The sequence below is a fragment of the Phoxinus phoxinus genome (genome assembly GCF_949152265.1).
Source record: "Phoxinus phoxinus genome assembly, chromosome: 15".
NCBI classification, from domain to species: Eukaryota; Metazoa; Chordata; class Actinopteri; order Cypriniformes; family Leuciscidae; genus Phoxinus; species Phoxinus phoxinus.
Window position 1 is genome coordinate 2,116,812 of NC_136890.1, and position 19,619 is coordinate 2,136,430.

General features: G+C 42.6%; 1 protein-coding gene across 1 annotated transcript; it reads right to left on the reverse strand.

Annotated features, from left to right (window-relative positions):
- Nucleotides 1-10,119: 10,119 nt before the first annotated feature.
- On the reverse strand, nucleotides 10,120-18,955 carry LOC307012078 (alpha-2-macroglobulin-like protein 1). The gene is made up of 34 exons (XM_079638333.1): nucleotides 18,752-18,955; nucleotides 18,135-18,318; nucleotides 17,910-18,066; nucleotides 17,742-17,794; nucleotides 17,612-17,632; nucleotides 17,348-17,513; nucleotides 17,189-17,273; nucleotides 17,000-17,114; nucleotides 16,796-16,916; nucleotides 16,606-16,715; nucleotides 16,362-16,532; nucleotides 16,063-16,290; nucleotides 15,758-15,970; nucleotides 15,530-15,682; nucleotides 15,104-15,229; nucleotides 14,926-15,019; nucleotides 14,196-14,343; nucleotides 13,892-14,117; nucleotides 13,688-13,811; nucleotides 13,048-13,169; nucleotides 12,918-12,969; nucleotides 12,735-12,818; nucleotides 12,473-12,649; nucleotides 12,265-12,340; nucleotides 12,021-12,177; nucleotides 11,868-11,942; nucleotides 11,626-11,788; nucleotides 11,360-11,544; nucleotides 11,068-11,286; nucleotides 10,877-10,998; nucleotides 10,691-10,772; nucleotides 10,523-10,606; nucleotides 10,333-10,438; nucleotides 10,120-10,253 (listed from the first exon to the last, which is right to left on the reverse strand). Exons 1-34 carry the CDS (start codon nucleotides 18,832-18,834, stop codon nucleotides 10,213-10,215), a joined length of 4,323 nt encoding a protein of 1,440 aa, XP_079494459.1. The 5' UTR covers nucleotides 18,835-18,955; the 3' UTR covers nucleotides 10,120-10,212.
- Between the last annotated feature and the right edge of the window lie 664 nt (nucleotides 18,956-19,619).

Sequence of the window (19,619 nt, forward strand, 5' to 3'; positions counted from 1 at the left end):
CCAATCCTGTGGCTGCACACATTCGAAAATGCGCTTGGCCGTGAGCATCTTGAACGGAAGCCTGTGAAGGGAACGGTTCAAGACGCGCAGATCCAGGATTGGTCGTAACCCACCGGTTTTCTTGGGGACAATGAAGTAGGGGCTGTAGAAGCCGGACCTCATTGCGGCTGGAGGGACAGTCTCGATCGCACCCTTCGCCAGCAGGGTGGCGACCTCCGCTCTCATGACAGGGGCATTGCCACCGACCATAGTGAAGCGGACTCCCCTGAAGCGGGGAGGAGACCGCGCGAACTGAATCGCATAGCCGAGCCTGATGGTTCGCGCGAGCCAGCGGGACAGGTTGGGAAGCTCTAACCAGGCTCCCAAGGACTGTGCCAGCGGGGTCATGCGAACGACAGACGTCCCCCCGGGGGTGCAGCGAAGCGGCATGACCGGCCCGGACGTGGGTGGCATAGCGGCCCGGTGTGGGGGCACGGTCATTAGCCGCGTCCTGCCAGAGGGAGCCAGGGAAGGACCAGCGTTCCACGGGGGCGTGCTCTGGCAGGGGTCTGGCGACAGAAGGGGATGAGAGCGGCGGGGCCCGTGGGCGGCGCGCACTGTCATTCCCTTCTGGGGGCTCAGAGATGGGGATATCAGTTCTTTCTTTAACCACATTAGGGTGCTGCCCACCCGTGGGTGAGCAGCGGGGAGTGGAGAACAAAAGATTCTCCCCCGGCCCTCCACCGGGGGAAGGAGTGGTCCTGCTACCATCTCCTGAGAAGAACTGATGGCCATCTCTGAGCAGCCCGTCTCAGGAGCGCCGCTTGGCCTGGCGTTTAGCGGGGCGCGGGGCTGGAGAGGGCTGGGGCGCCTGCCTGCGGCGTCCTCCACGACGCGGCCCGGGTGAAGGCTGCTGCTGGGGCCGTGCGGGAGGGGCGGGAGCCGCGGGAGGGCGCCCTCGGCGGCGAGCAGGCTGAGGCGTCTGAACCGACGGCTGGGTGGAGGCAGCAGCGGGCCGTCGGGGCAGAATATGACGGATAGCCTCAGTCTGCTTCTGGGCGGTTGAAAACTGTTGGGCAAAATCTTCAACCGCTCCGCCGAAGAGGCCAGCCTGGGATATGGGGGCGTCAAGCAGACGAGTCCGCTCAGCGTCCCTCATATCGGCCAGGTTGAGCCAGAGGTGTCTCTCCTGGACCACACTAGTGGACATCACCTGGCCCAGGGAGCGTGCGGTCACTTTCGTCGCCCGGAGAGCGAGGTCAGTGGCGGCACGCAGCTCATTGAAGAGCCCTGGGTCAGTCCTCCCCTCGTGCATGTCCCTGAGCATCTGGGCCTGGTAGACCTGCAGAGTGGCCATGGCATGCAATGAGGCGGCTGCCTGCCCCGCAGCTCTATAGGTCTTCGCCACCAGGGTCGACGAAAACCTACAGGCCTTGGAGGGGTGCTTAGGATCACCACGGGAAGAAGCACTCTGTGGACACAGTTGCATCGCAACAGAGCGTTCAACCATAGGTACCCCAGTGTACCCGTAAACAGCCGCCTGATCGAGAGGAGGAAAGGCGGAGGAGGTCGCCGAGCGATCACGGGAAGACAAGGGTGCCTTCCAGGACCTCGAGACCTCCTCATGCACATCCGGGAAGAAAGGCATTGGGGTTGGATGCCGACGTGAATCGGCGGCCGCACCCAAAAACCAATCGTCCAGACGCGAGCGCTCGGGGCAGGGTGGCGGATTGCACTCTAACCCGATGCTCGCGGCTGCCCGGGAAAGCATGGCCGTCAGCTCGGGATCAGGATCGGGCAATGCTGACGCGCCCGGAGGCGGCAGCACAGCCGACCCTTCATCTCCCGAGGACTCCTGCCCACCTTGTGATGCTGTGATCGACATAGCATCGTCATTAGGAGCGCCAGACGGCGCACTCGGTCCGCCACCGACCGTTGGCCGGGACTGATCGAGCGCATCATCCGGTCGGCTCGCGGGTTGCGGCACTTGAGAGGGGGATGTGGCCCGAGGACGAATCGTCGGTTGTTGTTGCCACACCGTCACCCTCAGGTCACCCTGGCCACCAGCCGAAGTACCAGCTCTATTTGCACTAGAGCTGGTAGATCGGGGTGTGGATGAGGGGACTCTCACTCTTTCGAGATCACTGAGTCTCGACCGTAGTGTCGCGATGGTCATGTTTCCGCAATGAAAACATGAGTCATCCACAAGCGCTGCTTTGGCGTGCTCTAAGCCCAAACACGCAAAACAGCGATTGTGCCCATCTAAATCAGACAGCCAGTGACCACAACCAGAAGGGCACGGGCGATGCATCTTTAAAAAGACGTGCCACGCGCTTTGCTCTTTTAGAGAGAAGGAAGATCCCCGCAGATGCTGAAGCGACCAGGGAGAGAACACACACACACTGGCAGATCACTGCTCAGATCGCAGGGAATGTGCACTCGCTGGAACTCGCTGTCACACCAACACCTGGAGGGAAGCTCGTCTCGAAGAGGAATAGAGATGATACTCAGGATGGCTTGTGGAGTGAAGGATAAACTTGGCTCCGAAAGCGAAAACATATCTGCATGTTGCCGGCTCACTTCCTTATATACCCACACAGTGGGGCGGAGTTACGCTATGCAAATTCAGCAGACCCATGGCATTTGCTTGCCATTGGCTCGTTTTATTAATATTCGAAGAGGATAGGCTTCTAAGCGAACCCCATTCGTCGTCATTCGACGTAACTCGAAGTGACAACGAAAGGGAACTTTATTTGTGTTCTGAAGATGAACAAAGGTCTTACGGGGTTTGGAACGATATGAGGGTGACAGAATAAAAATTTTGGGTGAACGAACCCTTTAAGACGTTTGAGCACTTCACAGTTCTGACTATATAACAGCGCAGGAAAAACCAGGACACCAAAAGAGGAAAGAAAAGCACGCAAAAGAGGAGAGAGCAAGACGGGGAATACATAAATAAAAAGGTGATTTATGTTCCCAGTTTTGTGCTTTGATTCTGAAGCTAGCCCACATTAAGCTGTTTTAAATATCATAAAATCATGAAAACATCAATTACTCAACCCGATATTTTTTGGAAGTTTTATTTATATATAATATTTCTAAGTATGTAAGTTTCTCCATGCTATCGAGCAATAGTAATGGAGCACACAGCTTAAAAAAAGACAGAAAATCACCAAGCAACAGAAAATCTAGCGATGGAAATTCAGGCTTTCTGAAGCCTTAGATTTCTGTGTGGAATCGATCGAAAATTGCGATTCAGTCATACACATCTGCTTTAGTCCTGGTTGAGTTTATGAAATAAACATCGTAATGAAGTCCGATTCATGAATGAATCATTAAAGTCGGTTAATTTCAATGAATAGGAGACACCCATTGATAAAACCAGTCTGAATGATTCATTCATGATTTGGTTCTCGAGTTCATATCACTGATCCTGTCGCTAGTTTAGATCATTTCTTTCTGGAGCTGCTGTTGTGTTAAACTTATTATTCACTCCCTTTCTCCAAGGTTAGGGTTAAGTTCTCCAATTATCCATTCTCCAATGATTTTGTACTGTATGCAGTATTTTATTATGTGTATGTTATAAATGCATAATTTCAGTTGATTTAATAAACTTTCAAATTGTGTTATTTTGATTGAATATGCAATTATTTAGTTGATTTAGTTAATAACATTTAGTTATTTTATTGAATATGCAATAATTGTAATGCTTATAAATAATGATTCTTTTGTTACATGTGGCAAAAAGATTCGATGTGGCCCGGATTAGAGAATAGCCAGTGCGCCCAGAAACCCTAGCGGCGCAATATATCATTGCTTAATGTTTGAAAAATTTTTGCATTTAAATATGTAAAAATAATAAAAGCCTCCCAGGTTCATAAAAAGAGAAGTAGAGTGAGTGCGAAGAATGACCACCATGGGGCATTGATTGAAGCGGTTGAGTGAGTGAGAGAGAGAGAGAGAGAGAGAGAGAGAGAGAGAGAGAGAGAGAGAGAGAGAGAGAGAGAGAGAGATTTACTCAGTTTAGAGTCTGTTATCAGAAGAAACTGTCTAAGTTATGTATTACAGAAATGCACATATACAGAATCACAGTTAGCAATGTAATATTTCAAGGCAGAAACAATGTGCTCATTGAAGATAATGAATACTTGAAAGTAATGAATGAAGAGGCTGGAGCTGACAAACTCTCTAGTGACCTCAGGACGGGCATCCCAAGATAAAACTGAGAAGCAAATAGAAAATAGTTAGCGTAGCCGCTGTTTTCACAACATTAAAAAAGTCCGTTTTTTCCCTTCCCAAAACCGGTCAAATCCTGACAAGTGTTGTCTTTGGATTAAACTGTGTGGACGTCCTCAGTCAGCGAAACCCCTCAAGATCAACAACACACTTTTGTGCTCTAGGATACATTTAGCTTTTAACCTTACTGTGAAGTTATACTAGTTAGACAGTTTTATGTTATGATTTCGGTTCTCTACCCTAATTGTTGATACGCTAGCACACGCTGCTAATAAATACAACTTTATACTCGCGTAGTCCGTTTGCTTTGTAATAACGATTATAGAAGTGAATAGAGACCAGCTCTGCATGAACAGTGTTGCTCCTGATATTGTGAGTCCCAGCCTCCGTCTCCATTAGGATATGATGCGCTGGGTCATGTTTTGACTGTGACCGTTATGCTTTTGCCTCTATTTGGATCTTGTTGTTGCTTGAGTTTCTCCAGTATGTCTTGAATAAAGCCTTCGAACGCACACTGAGACCCTTCTGCCTACTTCTATCAGACACTTTATTTGCTGCTTTATAAAAGTTTGATCAAATTTCAGCAGGAAGAGCCGTCACAGCATAAGCCATGTTGATACCAAACCAGAGCCTAGATGAAGTTGACGGACGTAGCAACAGTAACTAAGGGGGGCGGGGCTTAGCCAAAGGTGAATTACTCAAGAATTTAGTCACACCACCAACCTTTCTACCAACCAATGTTATATATATATTTATTCTGTTTGGTAGCAAGATACTTAAACTGTATGCATTCATATAGCCAAAAGTAAAAACACTCAAAGTGAAATATAAAATCTTTCTATTTTATTTATTTAATGCAGTTTGTCTTTGATGTCTTACTACAATAATATAATCCACTAATTAAATCAGGAATGTTTTAGTGTGGAGACAGGTAATCCATTCATCATTTCATCCGTCGACAGAACTATAGATCGGGCCACAGCTCGCCATGTTTATAGATTAGTGTTGGTAAGTGCAACTCGAGATGAAGAGTGTTTTAATTGGCTGAGACTGATGGAGGACTTGCCTAAATGACTGAGAGATGATTGGAATTAGACGGGGGATTCAGCAAATGTCGTCAGTGTTGAAGGTCAGCTTCTTTCATTCTCCCTATTAGTGCATCTCACGCCTCGCCGTTGATTACAACAAAACAGTCAATTACCTTACTACTGCAGTCCCTTCAGCCTGGGGAACATCTTTCATTAACACTGTAGCACGGTACTAACAAAGCCATCATACAGCCATTTCAGTCTCTTTGGAGCAATTCATCAGTGACATCGCAGCATTTTTATTTTGAGAAAAAATTATAAGAGATGACAACGCTATCTCACGACCACGAGTGAGGTCGTACGAATTTGTACGAGTGATTAAAAGGTGGCTAATTCGTACGAATTTGTACGACCTCACTCGTACGAATTTGTACGATTTGTCTAAACCCACGTGACGGTTGGGTTTAGGGGCGGGGTCAGGAGTAGGTCATTCGTATGAATTCATACGATTTTGGCAAATCGTAAAATATGTACGTTTTAGCAAAAATCGTACTAATTCGTACGAGTGAGGTCGTATGAATTGGTACGAATTAGCCACCTCGTAAAATTCGTACGAATTGCCGTGAGATCGGGTTGGAGATGATGTTTAACCCTTCTGCGTCAATAAAAAAAAAAACCTGTCATAAAAATGTTACACTTGGAAAGCACAGACTTAAGTTTGGTCTCACTGTAAAGAAGACCCTAGTCAGATTATTGTTGAAGTAATTAGCGTTCAGTAAGATTTTGTTTGGGCGCAGTGCACTGTAAAAAAAAAAAAAAGTTGGTTTAACTTAAAAAAGCAAGTTACCTTGTTGCCTTAAAATTGAGTTCGTGGTAATTAAAATTTTTAGTTAATACAATGAAGAAGAATGGTTTAATAAACAGAAACTCAAAATAGTGTCATCTTCACACATTAATTATCGAAGTTGATTTGACAAAAGATTAAAAAATCATGAAAATATTTTTTACAGTGATTTTCCCCATTAGATGCAGTACTGGTACACACTGTGGTTGGGTTTGTGATTTACAGTCAAATATTACAAGCACACACACAATTTTTTAATTACACACATACAAACCATACTCAGACATTCATACCAACACAGCCACATAATTATAGCTGCATAATTTACCCATTGGCTCTATAACATGCAGAAGCAGAAAACATAAATAAAGTGAGTATTTGCTTTATAGGCCAAACCTGAGAAAATGGGACAATCTGGTAAAGAATTGTAAAAAACTAAATGTTGAAGCCTTGCCAACAGAGTGAAAGCCTATTAACAAAGATTGCATCATTTTATAGTTAAACGGCCCTAACTTGCCGTTTTAATGGGTTTCAATGGGGAAATTTCAATGGCTTTCAATTTCATTGTTTTCCAAAAGGTACAGAGAGGAACTATTTTGTGTACCAAGTGCAAAACGGATTTTTTTTAAAAAGGAAATGGGAGTGAAATAGTAAAATATCAATAAAAACACACACCTGTGCCAAAATGTATGCACTTGGCATTAACACAGGCAAAATAATAAAAAATAAACTGAAAAAGACAAGTGTCCATAAGGTCGCACAAGGTTAAATAGGATTTGTTCTCAAAACAACGCAGATGAGGAGCCTATGTATCAATGAAACACAGATTATAGAGTTGCTTGACAAATATTGTGCATAGAAGAGAAATGTGTGCAGTTAATTAGCTTGTGTGAGATTAGCAGACCATAACTAAGAGGAGTTTAAACCATTCAAGTGTCATTTTAGTGTCACTGACAGTATAAACCTCCTTGAGGAATTGTTTATTTAGGACAATCTTTTAGAGACCAGTAACTTTAGGGACAGGAATGGTGACAAGGTCAGTTACGCCTTTCAATATACACTATGTAGGAAGTTAAAAACTGAACAAACCGGTTACATTTCAAAGATTAATATGACAAATGACGGTCGTATGAGCTCAGTTTTGTCCTCATTAGATCCGGCACTGATGACGCTGTCACTCCAGACAGATCTTACTTTCTCTTAGTCTGCCGCGGAGATAGATTATGAATCTGAGATTGAGAACTTTTCTCTTTTTCAGAAGAAAAGTAAGTGCAAGTGTGTCCTTGCTAACAAAAATATGTTCTAAGAACGTTTGCTAGTTAGCATTCCCATTCAATTATGAAAACATTATTTCTGAATGTTCTCTGAAAGTTCAAACCCAGTTTTTTCAAATGTTTTAAAAGGTGTTTTCTTGGTCATGTGAGACACAGATAACTTTGAAAGCTTTGTCACTGGAATACTGTTTTTTTCATAACTTTAAGAGAACCTTGCCAGAACGTTAGCTCTCTTCTATTATACACGTATTAGTATCCCACCAACCCCAAGTCTTCTAGATGTAAGTCTACAGACAGCAACACTGTCCACGTAAGCCAGATCTGGGTCGACACTATGTTGCTCTCTGGGTATGAAATACATTTTTAGTCAGATTAATAGTTTGAGCACTTAGAAGCACAAGAAGATTTGAGTTATTATTCGGTGTAGGATGAGTGACATGCTGGAGTTTTATACTTAGGCTTAAAGATATTTTCACATTGATAACCCCAAGTATGAGCACTAGATGTTTGTACCTTAGCAAAGAGCAATAATTCAGAATCTGGGCTTCATATTTCAGTGTGACATCTACTTGAACAAATCAAATAGTATTTTTTTGCAATAACAATTATTGATCATTCCCATGCCCTAACTATAAACTACTTCATCCCATAATAAATTACTGTAAATCATCATGCATTCATCAGCGCACCCGAGAATCAAATATTGAAACCGGTTACAGTGTCAAAATTCACAGTTAGCTGATAGTTAAGAGACGAGGACGACCTTTTCAGATCACTATTAGGGTACGTTTACACGACAGCGATATGCTTTAAACGGAGAAGTTTTTCCTTTGAGTTTTCCGCGTACAGACGACACCATTGTCAAAACTATCCTCATTCGCACGGATCCACAAAAACAGCTAAAAACACTGTATTCTGCTGCCAGGCCGTTAGATTACGATGAAAAACTATAGACTGAACACGTAATACGCATGTGCATGACGTCATCGTCTTCAGAGATTCACGGTTTTGTCGTTTTCAAAAGCTTGCGTTTTCAGGAACCCAAAACGTTGTTGTCGTGTAAATGTAAATACCAAAACATAAAAAGTTTAAGTTTTTAGTTGAAAACGGTGTTGTGTAAACAGCCCCTTAATTCACACTTGGTAACAAATGGGAAGTACAACTGAGGCCACATTTACACATAGCCGGGTATTTAAAAAAACTAATATAAACCTAAAACCCTGTTTCTCCCAGTTGACACTGCAACACATAACCGGCGTTCTCAGAAATCTCCACTTTGGCTGGAGTTTTTAGAAATGATCGTTTTCTGTGATAAAAACGGGGTTGTGTAAATGAGGCCAAACCACAGGGAAATATCTGCATCTTCCCTTCGTGTAAACGGTGAAGTTCAGTATAACATTGAATTAGATTTCAGCTATTGTTTTAGTCACATTTTAAATGTTTAATGAATGTAAAAACCTACAGAAACAGACATGATTAGGGATGCGTTTTTGAATTTATATGTTCCCCACTTAAAATACCAGTATACCTTCCTTTTTTTAGAGTGTACTTAAATTCTTCCAAAAAGGCTTTTAGTGAAAATGTATTAAATACAGGAGCATTTGTGGTCCTACTTTAAAATAACCTAAAAGTGATCGTAAAGTCCAAACTTAGAACAGCCATTATACCGTTCCTTAACTCACAGCTGAAATGCAGATTACTAGAAGTCACGACAAAAAGCTAAATGTTCCAATCTAACCTGACCTGTAATGCTGCCTGAATCATACACTGGTCGCTGGACTGGTCCTCAACTGAGCCTGGTTTCTCCAAAAGTTATCTCCATTCTGTCACCTGGAGTTTTGGTTCCTTACCACTGTCACCTTTGGTTTGATAATGCCTAGTTCACATTACAGGGTTTTAAGCCCGATTTAAGCCCGATTTGCAAATCGTTGAGCTCGCCGACAGGTCTGGTTGTTATCGCGTGCAAATCGCGGGGGATTAGCAGCCGATGAACGCTTGCCAATCTGTTAGAATGAAAGTGCCAACAACGCATCAGACGCGTCGCCAAGCCCAGAAAAATATCTAGCATGCATGTGATGTCATGAGCTACAGCCAATCAGAGCAAAGCATGGGTTGAGGTCACCGGGAATATACTGTCTTCTATGGAAAATATGCGTTTGTTTTTGTTTTCAGAGCAAATCATCGCACAAACAGTTTGCAGCACTAATTTCTGTCTGACGTCCATATTCAAACAAAGACTTGCGCGTTGTGTTCTTCGCTGGGTAGTGGTGCACGTGCTGTATTGCGTCATTTCCGGTTCGTTTTATCGTGTGATTTTTCGTGACAAAACTTAGTTTGTAGACAAGATATCATCGTTGGATGACAGAGTTGTCAACTCGTGTAGCGAGTTACCTCCTGTTGCGTCATGTAAACAGCTCAACAACTTGAACACTCCTGATTTCACAGAGAGCAAGTCATGTAGTGTGAACCGCACAGTTCAGCCCGACCTTTTAAAATCCTGTAGTGTGAACTTGCCTTTAGTTGCAGCCATTTAATATCCAGCATTATCATCTGCCTGCATTGACACCATTATGAGAACTGAACAGTGACAGTTTCCTACAGAGCGGCTATTATATATATAAAAATAATTAAATATAAATGATATAAAAAAAATAACCATCACTGAACTTAAGCTGGACTATGACACCATTTTTTTCTAGAAACAATTAGTTGCATTATCTCTGTTATCACTGTAAAGCTGCTTCCAGACTTCCAGCTTCAGACCAACTTTAATTCACAGAAACATGCAACACATCATTGTATAACAAAAGTTTTATTTGATTCATGTTTTGTAGCCAGTACTACTGTACAATCATGGACAGGGGGACGTGTATGTGGTCTCAAACTGATCACCTGAAAAAAGGACAAGAAATTAGGCCAAGCATACAGGCAATTCTTATTCAGCCAAATGCATAAGTTGATGAAAGCCTACTTGTCTGATAGTAGTCATAAACGTTGATGACTGCTGGCTTGAGATTTTTGACTGCAAGAACCCGTTTTAGCCGTAGCGTGTACGTTATGGGGAAGCTTTTGAGAACCTGCAATACAAAGAGATGAACAGTACAGATGCACACACACGAAGGTGGCAGTACCCACCCATAATGTACCCAGTGTAGTCTCACCTCTTTCAGATACACTAGGACATGATCATCTTCAGCATCAACCCGTTCCACTAGCGGAGCAAACGATCGGGGTGGAGAACCAAGCTGAGAGGAAAAGACAGTCATTTACATCTGAAGGAGCGTCAAATCATCTTTGGATCTTACAAGTCATCTTTAACCCATACAAACCAGTGACGTATCTGCTGTGAAGCCCGACAGGAGCTTAATGTCCACGATAACCATGTTAGTACTTGGTTGTGCACCATTGTAGCTGAATAAAGGGGAATAAAGAGGTTTAGACAACAGGAACAAGCAGCTTTCAGGGCATTTAAGCTATAAACATGAGTGGATTAAGAAAGTCAAAGATGTTCTTACTTCACTGTGAAGTTCAACATAAGATTAGCCCCAAACGGTCTGCAGTCTCCAGTCACCTTCGCTTCGACACTCAGCATCCTGGAGACTTTAATAGGTGTTGGGATGTTGTAGAAACACGCAATCTATGAGAAGTAGAACACTGAATTAGTATGTGCACAAAAGAAACAAATGGAGAGGGTGAAGATACAGACCTGCACAGATACACAAGCGGATCCTGACGCTTTAATACTATATTTGCCAGGAACATTCTTCAGCGGCTTCTCCTGATATAGCAGCTTGTTGTCCCGATTCACGTTGAAGCTATAAGAGTCTCCTACTACTGAGGACTGTACGGTAACGGTGCTGGAGCCATCCAAACTGAACACTCGAGCAGCATACACAGACAGGGCATGAAGAGCCACCACAGTGTCCTAAAAAAAGCAAATGATTAATAACTCCACTCAGATATGGTTGATTGTGCTCATGTTTGGTAGTCAGAGGCACCTGGGTAGAGGAAAAGCCTCCAAAGGGATTCTGCTGGGTCACCAGCCAGTTGACAATGCGGTTAGCATAGCTCAGAGAAGCCGTTGTGAGAGGCTTAACTGTGAGAACCGCTAGCAGCACATAAGAGCTGATCTCCACCGCCACAGTATCACCAGATGTAGTCTGAGACCAATGGAGTTTAATGCCTTAGGATGAGAGATGGAGGGGATAAAGTTGATGCCAAAGAACCTGATGAAAATCTCAAATAAGAGGCTGGTAAATTTCACCTTCAGAAATGGCACGCTTGTTCAAGTTGGTTAGAAGCTGTGATCGAGTGGTGGTCTCTTTAGCCAGACTGAAGGTGTAGGCCAGCAGAGCTGTGGTGTAAGTGTTTTCCAGGTTCCCAACAACAGGCCTCAAGCAAGACAGAGCGTTGGTAATGACAGGATCCTGAAAATCAAAGCAAGTGTCAGACTAAAGCCAGAGCAGGAAGGTTCTGTAAGAAGCTCATACAACTACTGAAGTTTACCGTGGAGGGGACGCCTAGCTCAAGCAGTGCAGCAGTGATGTAGGCGGTCATGGTAATGTTATCATCAACTCCACCCTAAAACACCAGTATATGGATTAAGAATGGTCTCACCCCTTGAATACATTATGGACATTTGAGGACACATGTGACCACCTTAAATTCATAGTGGTACAGAGTTCCCTGCTGCATGAAACAGCCGTTCGAAACCTGCTGGCCGATCAACCAATCCTTTGCACTCTGAAGGACATTCGGATCTATGAAGACGAAGTCCCTCGCTAGGCCAAAAGATCTCAGGACAAAGGCAGTCAACCTGGCCATGGAGGAAGTTTCATGACAAACTAAAAATATAAACTGCTTCATCTTCTGGTGACAAGACTAGAACCAGCATGAAACTCACCATGTATTCGATTCATCATAACCAAATGTGCTGTATGATCCATCACTGTGCCTGTAGTTTAGTTGTCCTTGGTATCCTGTTTAGGTCAAAATCCACAAGAAATTAAATAGTCTTACACTCCAATGGGGAAAAGAACTAAACATCTTTTGGAACTAGTCTCCAAGTAAAAAAAGAAAGATATGTGTGTGTACACTATAGTCATCTACACCTCTTTGAAGGTAGCCTGTAGCGGTCTCTCGGATGGCTGCAGTGAGTTGCCTCGTGTCTTCCAGGTACTGTAGCAAGTAAATATTTGGAGCAAGAACACCCATATTCTGTTCTCCACAGCCATATGGCATCTGTAACAACCCATCTAGATTATTCAGTGAACGACCCATTATGTCTCCTATGAGAGGAATAGAAACAAGGGGTCAAGCCATAGGTTATTCTGCCGAGTCACTGCTGGTTTCTCCAAAAATTAACTGCTTTACCTAGGACTGAAACTGAGCATTTGACTGATTCCTTGATCACGTTTGTAGGAAACGTCAGAGTCACATCTTCAGAAAGGAGATTTCCTGCGGTCCAAACAGAACAGATCAGCACAGAGCACTAAGCTAATGTTTTGCTGTAGGGTACGGGGGGATATGTTTGAAAATCATTGAGTGCAAACAAACCCTTTGGACACAGTAACCAACTCTGGGTGTTTGTCCTTTCAACTCCTTCAGGCTATAAAAGCAGTAACACCACATCAGTAAAGCAGCATAAGCTCCATGATAAAACTCCAGAAGGCTGGTGAACACTTACCAGGACAAATAGACTTCGAGAGACTATGTCAATGCGTCCTCTCGTTGGCACAGTCACAACCTCAGTGCCACATCGATTCTGGGATGGTTCAGCTGAAGCATTGACAGTCACATTAACAGCTCCTGCAGTGACCAACAAGTGGGGAGGAATCGTTTTTATTGCAATTGTGATGGTCACTTCTCCGTTACACATAAACCCACTAGCTATTCGTCCTAATAGCAGGTCTCTTTGACATTTGCAGTTTCTTGAATTGATAAGCCTGTGCAAGCTTTCATGGTTGCGGTTACCAGGCGTCAAGAGTTTAAAAAGCCCCATCTGAACTTTTCACTTAAATGGATACATTTTCTGACCAGTGTTTAATTTTCCCAATCTGCATTGAGAAAATAATGATGATCTGAAAAACCTGGCAAATATGCATAGAGTTCAATGATTTCCATAGCAACATTATGCTCTAAAAATGAACACAACCATGCTGCATTTCATTATAGGACTCAATTTAATGACAAAATATAAAGCAGGAATTAAACGCTTGATTTGTGCATAAAGTGTTGTAATTTAGATTTAAAAAAAGAAAAAAACAGTTGACTATTGTGCATCCCTAAATAACACCTCAAACTTCACGAGAGAGAGAAAAACTGACCAAGGAGAGAAGCTGTAAAACCCCATTTAAAGGTTATTCTCCCTTTGGCACAAAGACAGGATGAATACGGATCATTCAATGGTTTCAGAGTGAAGGCTGAGGATTGAGCTGGAGTTACGTGAACCTGCCAATGAAACAGAGCACATGGAGCAAAGACAGTACCTACTCTATACCGATCCATTATATAAAGAAACCATGACAGACCATGATGCACTCAGACAGATAGCTGAAGACCGTGGCCTTCAGCTCAAAAGACTCCCCCCGGACGATGGAGTACGGCAGCGAGAGCTCCAGGAAGAAGGGCTGGAAGACCGTCAGCAGAGCAGGAGCAGCAAGACCGAAACCTTTGGAAGACAGGCAGAACGCCTCCGTCTCCCATGTGGTGATTGTGTCAGGAACCTTGAGGGGAACTTGTGTGGATCCAGTGTCTCTGAAAAAGCATAGCAGAAAATACAAGCGGCGACCGCAGTAAAAATTGTGGGCAAGTAGCTTAAGAGGTTTGACTAACCCCACTTGAGCAAGCTGCCAGATCCAGGTTTCTGGAAAGTAAACCCTGACAGTCACATCATTGGTGTAGCTGCTCCCAGTTTGATCTGAGGCCGATAAAACAGGGGATTCCATTTCAGATGCTGCATAGGCCCGCTCTTCAAAGAATGCTGAAATAAGACAACATTAAGACTAGAAGTGCCTGCTTTATGAATGCATTCAAGTTTTGCCCCTCTTATTGCATTTAAGGTGCAGTGTGATTTTTAGTGCCATCTAGTGGGGAGGTTGCGAATTGCAACCAATAGAAGTTACGGTGGCTGACAGGAAGTGATGTCATCTGAGACAGCATAGAGTAGCCAGTTAAGAAAGGTAAACCGATATGTTATTGTTATTTGTTCAACATGGTGTCAGTTTTATTTGCTTTTTAGCTTGAGTCTTTGCACAGTGAAGAACAGTGGCAAAATTAGTTGTCTGTTTAGGGCCACTGTACAAACATGTCGGCACAAAATGGCTATTTTAATGTAAGGGTACCAGCAGTGTATGTAGATAGAAATTGCTCCTTCATAGGGAACAACAACCATTCATTATACAAGGTCTTTATACACCACTGAAAACAGTCATGCATGTACGCATATATGTATATAAGCATTTGTCAACAGATCCTAAATATTACACATCAAAAACAATTTTTTTTTAAAGTTGAGATCAAATGGAATAACCTTAGGTTCGTGGAAAGAACTATATAGACTTACTTCTGGGGTAATTACGATAATAAACCAGGTCTTTGTACTTCAGGCAATCAGGTTCTCGTACATTCAGATTTGTTGCGAGCTTCAACCCCACACTCTGCCAGAGAAACAAAGATGAAACCAAAATCAAGGACCCTGTAGTATTCAGTGAATGACTACATGGTCAAAAAGGATTTACCACCTTGAAACTGGTATAGGCATGATCTGTAGGAACAGCTCGACGGGGTCGAAGTGTAAGACACTCCTGTTCATCCTCAACGCTGTATGGATAACCTGATGTCAACCGCACTGGGAGCCAGTCAAACACCTGGGTCCATGAAACAAGTCAACTTTATATATCGCTTTTTACAATACAGAGTTTCAAAAACAGCTTTACAGTGATTGAAAAAAAAAAAAGTAAAAAAAAAAAAGTTGGTTTCTAGAAGAGAATAGTGTCAGAGTCCAGCTTAAGTTCAGTGATGGTTTAAAAAAAAAGTTATGGCTTTAAATATAACAGCCACGTCAGTATGGATTCATCCAATTGATCCATGAGACACTCAAATCCTAAAGTTGAACCTGATGTCAAATCACGTCAAACAGGAAAACTGAACTAACTGCACATGGGTACCATTTCAGGACTCAGGCCTTGTGTCCCTGGCTTCAAGATCTGGACGCTCTGATCTACAGCACTGAGTCCACACAGGGATCCCGCTTGAGCAGAGACGGTCAGAACGCTTTCCTCACCAGGAACGGCCTTAGCAGGAGAGAACTGTAGAGACACCTGGAACAAGGACCAAGACACTGTAAGACACGTCATTCCCCACTTAAAGCCAAAAGATGCTAGTGCACATCATACCTTGTTTTGGAAACACCTTTCAGTTTCAAACAAGGCTGTACCAACAACGACACTGTCACTGGGCAGAACGCAGTAGACTAGAATCTGCACTTCCGGAGCCATATCAACACTGACAGACAGCTGGAACGACACGGAGCCACTCATGACGCTATTAGAAGCCCTCGCTGTGACCGTTTGAAATCCATGGAGGACGATCACTCCTCTGGACAAGACCTGGCAGAAGATAGACCAGTGCATAAAATGTGCCAGACAAATAGATCAGTGCAAAGCAGAACAACCACCACAAAACTAATATTGTTAGTCACCATATAGATGATGTCAGTGTTGTAGTTGCCAGTTTCTCCAACAAAAGAATACTTGATGGTCACTGGAAACGTAGCACCACATTTGAGCGGTTGCTCAAGCTTCACTATTGTCAGTTCACTGAATTTTTGGCTGTCAGGAGTAGAAGGTTGGAGAAGCTGAACAACCCTCCGATCTGTGCTGAAGTATGGGGATTTATAACCATAATAACTCGCTGGAGTTGCGCTTGCCTAGAGAAACACAAATGCAATTGTAGTCTTGCGAGAGAAGTAATTTAAAATGAGAGAAAGAAAAATCGTACCACCAGATTTAGATCAGCCTTGGGAAGTCTAGCAGTGTTGAGGGAGAATGTGGCCAGTCCTTTCTGGTTTGTGGTTAGATTCAGCAACAGCTCATCAGTCCCACTGTTACCATTCAGGAGATACACTGCTTTGTTCGCAATTGGAGTCCCATTGAAAAAAGATGCCAAGACCTATTGGGAAAGTCAAAGGTTAGGAAAGGGAACCAATGTGAAGGCTTCTGTAAGGTCATGAACTTTTACTTGCCTTTCCAGCAATCATTGATCCAAATCTAAAAGACTCTTGGAGCTCCACAAATGTGATATTCCCAACTTCAAACGTAATGGACACTGTTGTGGATTTTGACATCACTACGTCTGGGAAGAAAAAGAACAGCGCAACCATGAAGACAGCAGATAAACATGCGTCACTGGTTTAAAATCAGCCAAGAACTCACCTGTTCCCTCCTCGGTGACATTCAAGTTAACAAGAAACAAATGTTGCAGGTTTTCCTCAAATTTGGTTTTGAAAAACACAGATGTACTGAAGGTAAGGGAGGCACAGCCGGTGGCATTCATCTGGTTTCAGAAAAAAAGATAGTCAGTAAAAAGGTCAAGCACAAGCAGAAGAAAATCCTTGCTCTGTATGGCAGGAGTCACACCTTAACCGTTTTATTCAGGCACAGACGAGTCAGGCCAGGAACCTCATAAAATTGATATGGCTCACGGCATACTTCCACCAACGCTTGGCCAGGTACAGGTTGCCCATATGTATATCTGCGGAAAATATGTTACAAGGAATTAGATCAAGACCCATCCACCCACAATACAGGAAAATAAAAGTCACTCACTTGGCACAAGCCTCAACTTTCAGTCCCACAACTCCAACGCTGTACGTCTGCGGTGTATTTACAGCCACGTCAAACTTGGGTAAAACTAGACCAGAAACAAACTGCTTAATGAGGACCTCAGCTCTGCTATTGTACTTTTGCACTCAAACAATGACTTACCGTATTTTTTCACCTCAAAATCCCTGGAGATCGTTCTGTCACCAATAAAAGCCTTTAGCGTGTACATCCCTATCTGAGCCTCTGGGTTTAACTCATGAGAAAGCTGCAATATCCAACCCGTTGAGGAAATGTTTGTCCACTGACCAATCCGGTTATTTTGATTGTCCTATTGAAAATAAATTGCTCAGAAAAAGAAACTGCTTCATTTCTGCATGTCTTTAGGTTTTCAAACATAAGACGACTAGCACCAGAGCAAATACTCACCTCCACCACCACAAGACTGTACTGTAAACACAAATACAAGACATTTAAAGCTACATAAATGCTGATCTTAACAACCTGCATTTAACTTGTATACCATTAAAATCAATGGACATGACAGATAAAGACATACCATTTGATCAAGGGGGACAAATTTGGCATTCATGGTCACAACTCTGAAATTCACTGCAAAAGGAAAAACAATGCACATCTATTACATAATGCACTTGAACATGTAGAAAGTCAATTACACAAGTTCTGATCCCTTCTAATTTTCAACCAAGGGTTATTCACAGCTCACCCGTTTGTCCTGGATTGTAGATGGGTTTGTCTGCCTGGATGAAGGTCAAAGGTAGGTAAGATCTGAACATGACTTTCCTCTCTTCTGTCATTTTGAAGACCCTCCCTTGAACTTCCACCTTGAGCGTCTGCACAGATTCCATATCTCCTAGAGGAACCTGTAGAGAAATGTTGTTAAACAAAAAAAAACAGACAAAAGTACTGCATGTGCTGCACAATGACAGACCTTGAAACTAAAGCAACGGTGAAACTCTGCCAGAGAACTATGCTGGACAAGTTGAGTTGTCCTATTTTTATCATCAAGCAGAGAAACGGTCATCTTGAGACTCTCATTGGGCTTTAAAAGACTCGCACACAATTTGGCATCAGAACCAGACTCGATCACGGCAGGGAACGTCACCAAGAAGGCTCTATGGAAACATCAGTCAGACATTTAGTGTAGGAAATCATAAGTCAGATCAGAACATATAATCATGCAAGTGCATATATCAGAGAAGTAGTATAATGGCATAATGTTGTACTAGAGACTACAAACAAGTCATTTTGATGAGAAATGCCCTAACTATCTCACGACAAATTTGTACAAGTGATTAAAATGTGGTTTTGTACAATTTGTCTAAACCCACGTGACGGGTATGGTTTAGTGGCTGGGTCATGGGTAGGTAATTTGTATGAATTCATACAAATTTGGCAACTTGTAAAATATGTACGATTTACCAAAAATCATACGAATGAGGTCGTATGAATTGCCGTGAGATCATGTTGGAAATTCATAAACTTTGAGGAATCAGGTTAAAACAGAGAGAAAGACACTTTAATTTACTTCAAAGCACATTTACTTACGGTCCTGATCTCTGTGCCTCAACAGCAAAGAGGAAAAAGGCTAAAATGAGCCATTTCCAAACACAAATCTCCCCCACAGCCATGACGAGTGATCATCCAAGAGTAAACCTGACACAAGCGTCTCTTCTTTCAGAAACCCCACAGAACTTCTGTTAAGATCAGACACTGTTTAATGCTCAACAGCTTCTGTCAATCATCTGAACTGATTGCAGCGATATTTAAACGCTATTAACTGTTGGGAGGAATTCATTAAGCTCGTTAATTTCAATGATTAACCTAACCTGAAATTAATTAGTTTATTACTCCATCTAGTAGCCTTTAAAACATAATACATTATCTGAAATACTGCTGATAAAACTTACAGATAATTAAAAAAAAAAGTTACACATGGGTCCATAGAGGACAAAAATGTTTACGTCCAAAAACTCATATAAATTTGAGGCTTGGGAGCACAGACTTAAGTTTGGTCTCATTTTAAAGAAGAAACTTGGCAGATAATTGTTGCAGTGAAAAAGTTTTATATATAAAAAAAAAAGTAAAAAACATTATTTTATATAAAATATGAAACTGCTAGAAAATCAAAGCCAAAAATCGTAATAATTTGGTCCAAATTTGAGGGCGACATCTAAAAATAAAAAATTTCAGTAAGATTTTGTTCGGGCGCAGTACCAAATTTTCCCCATCAGATGGTACACACAGTGGTTGGATTTGTGATTTGCAGTTTAGTTTTTCTCTCTCTCGAATATTTCAAAAGCACACACGCACATAAATTTTTTTTATTGCACACTGCAAAAAAAATTACATCCCCAAGTCAAAATTTTCTAGTGACTGGTCACATCTAAATTTTTCAATTAGTCTGACATATTAT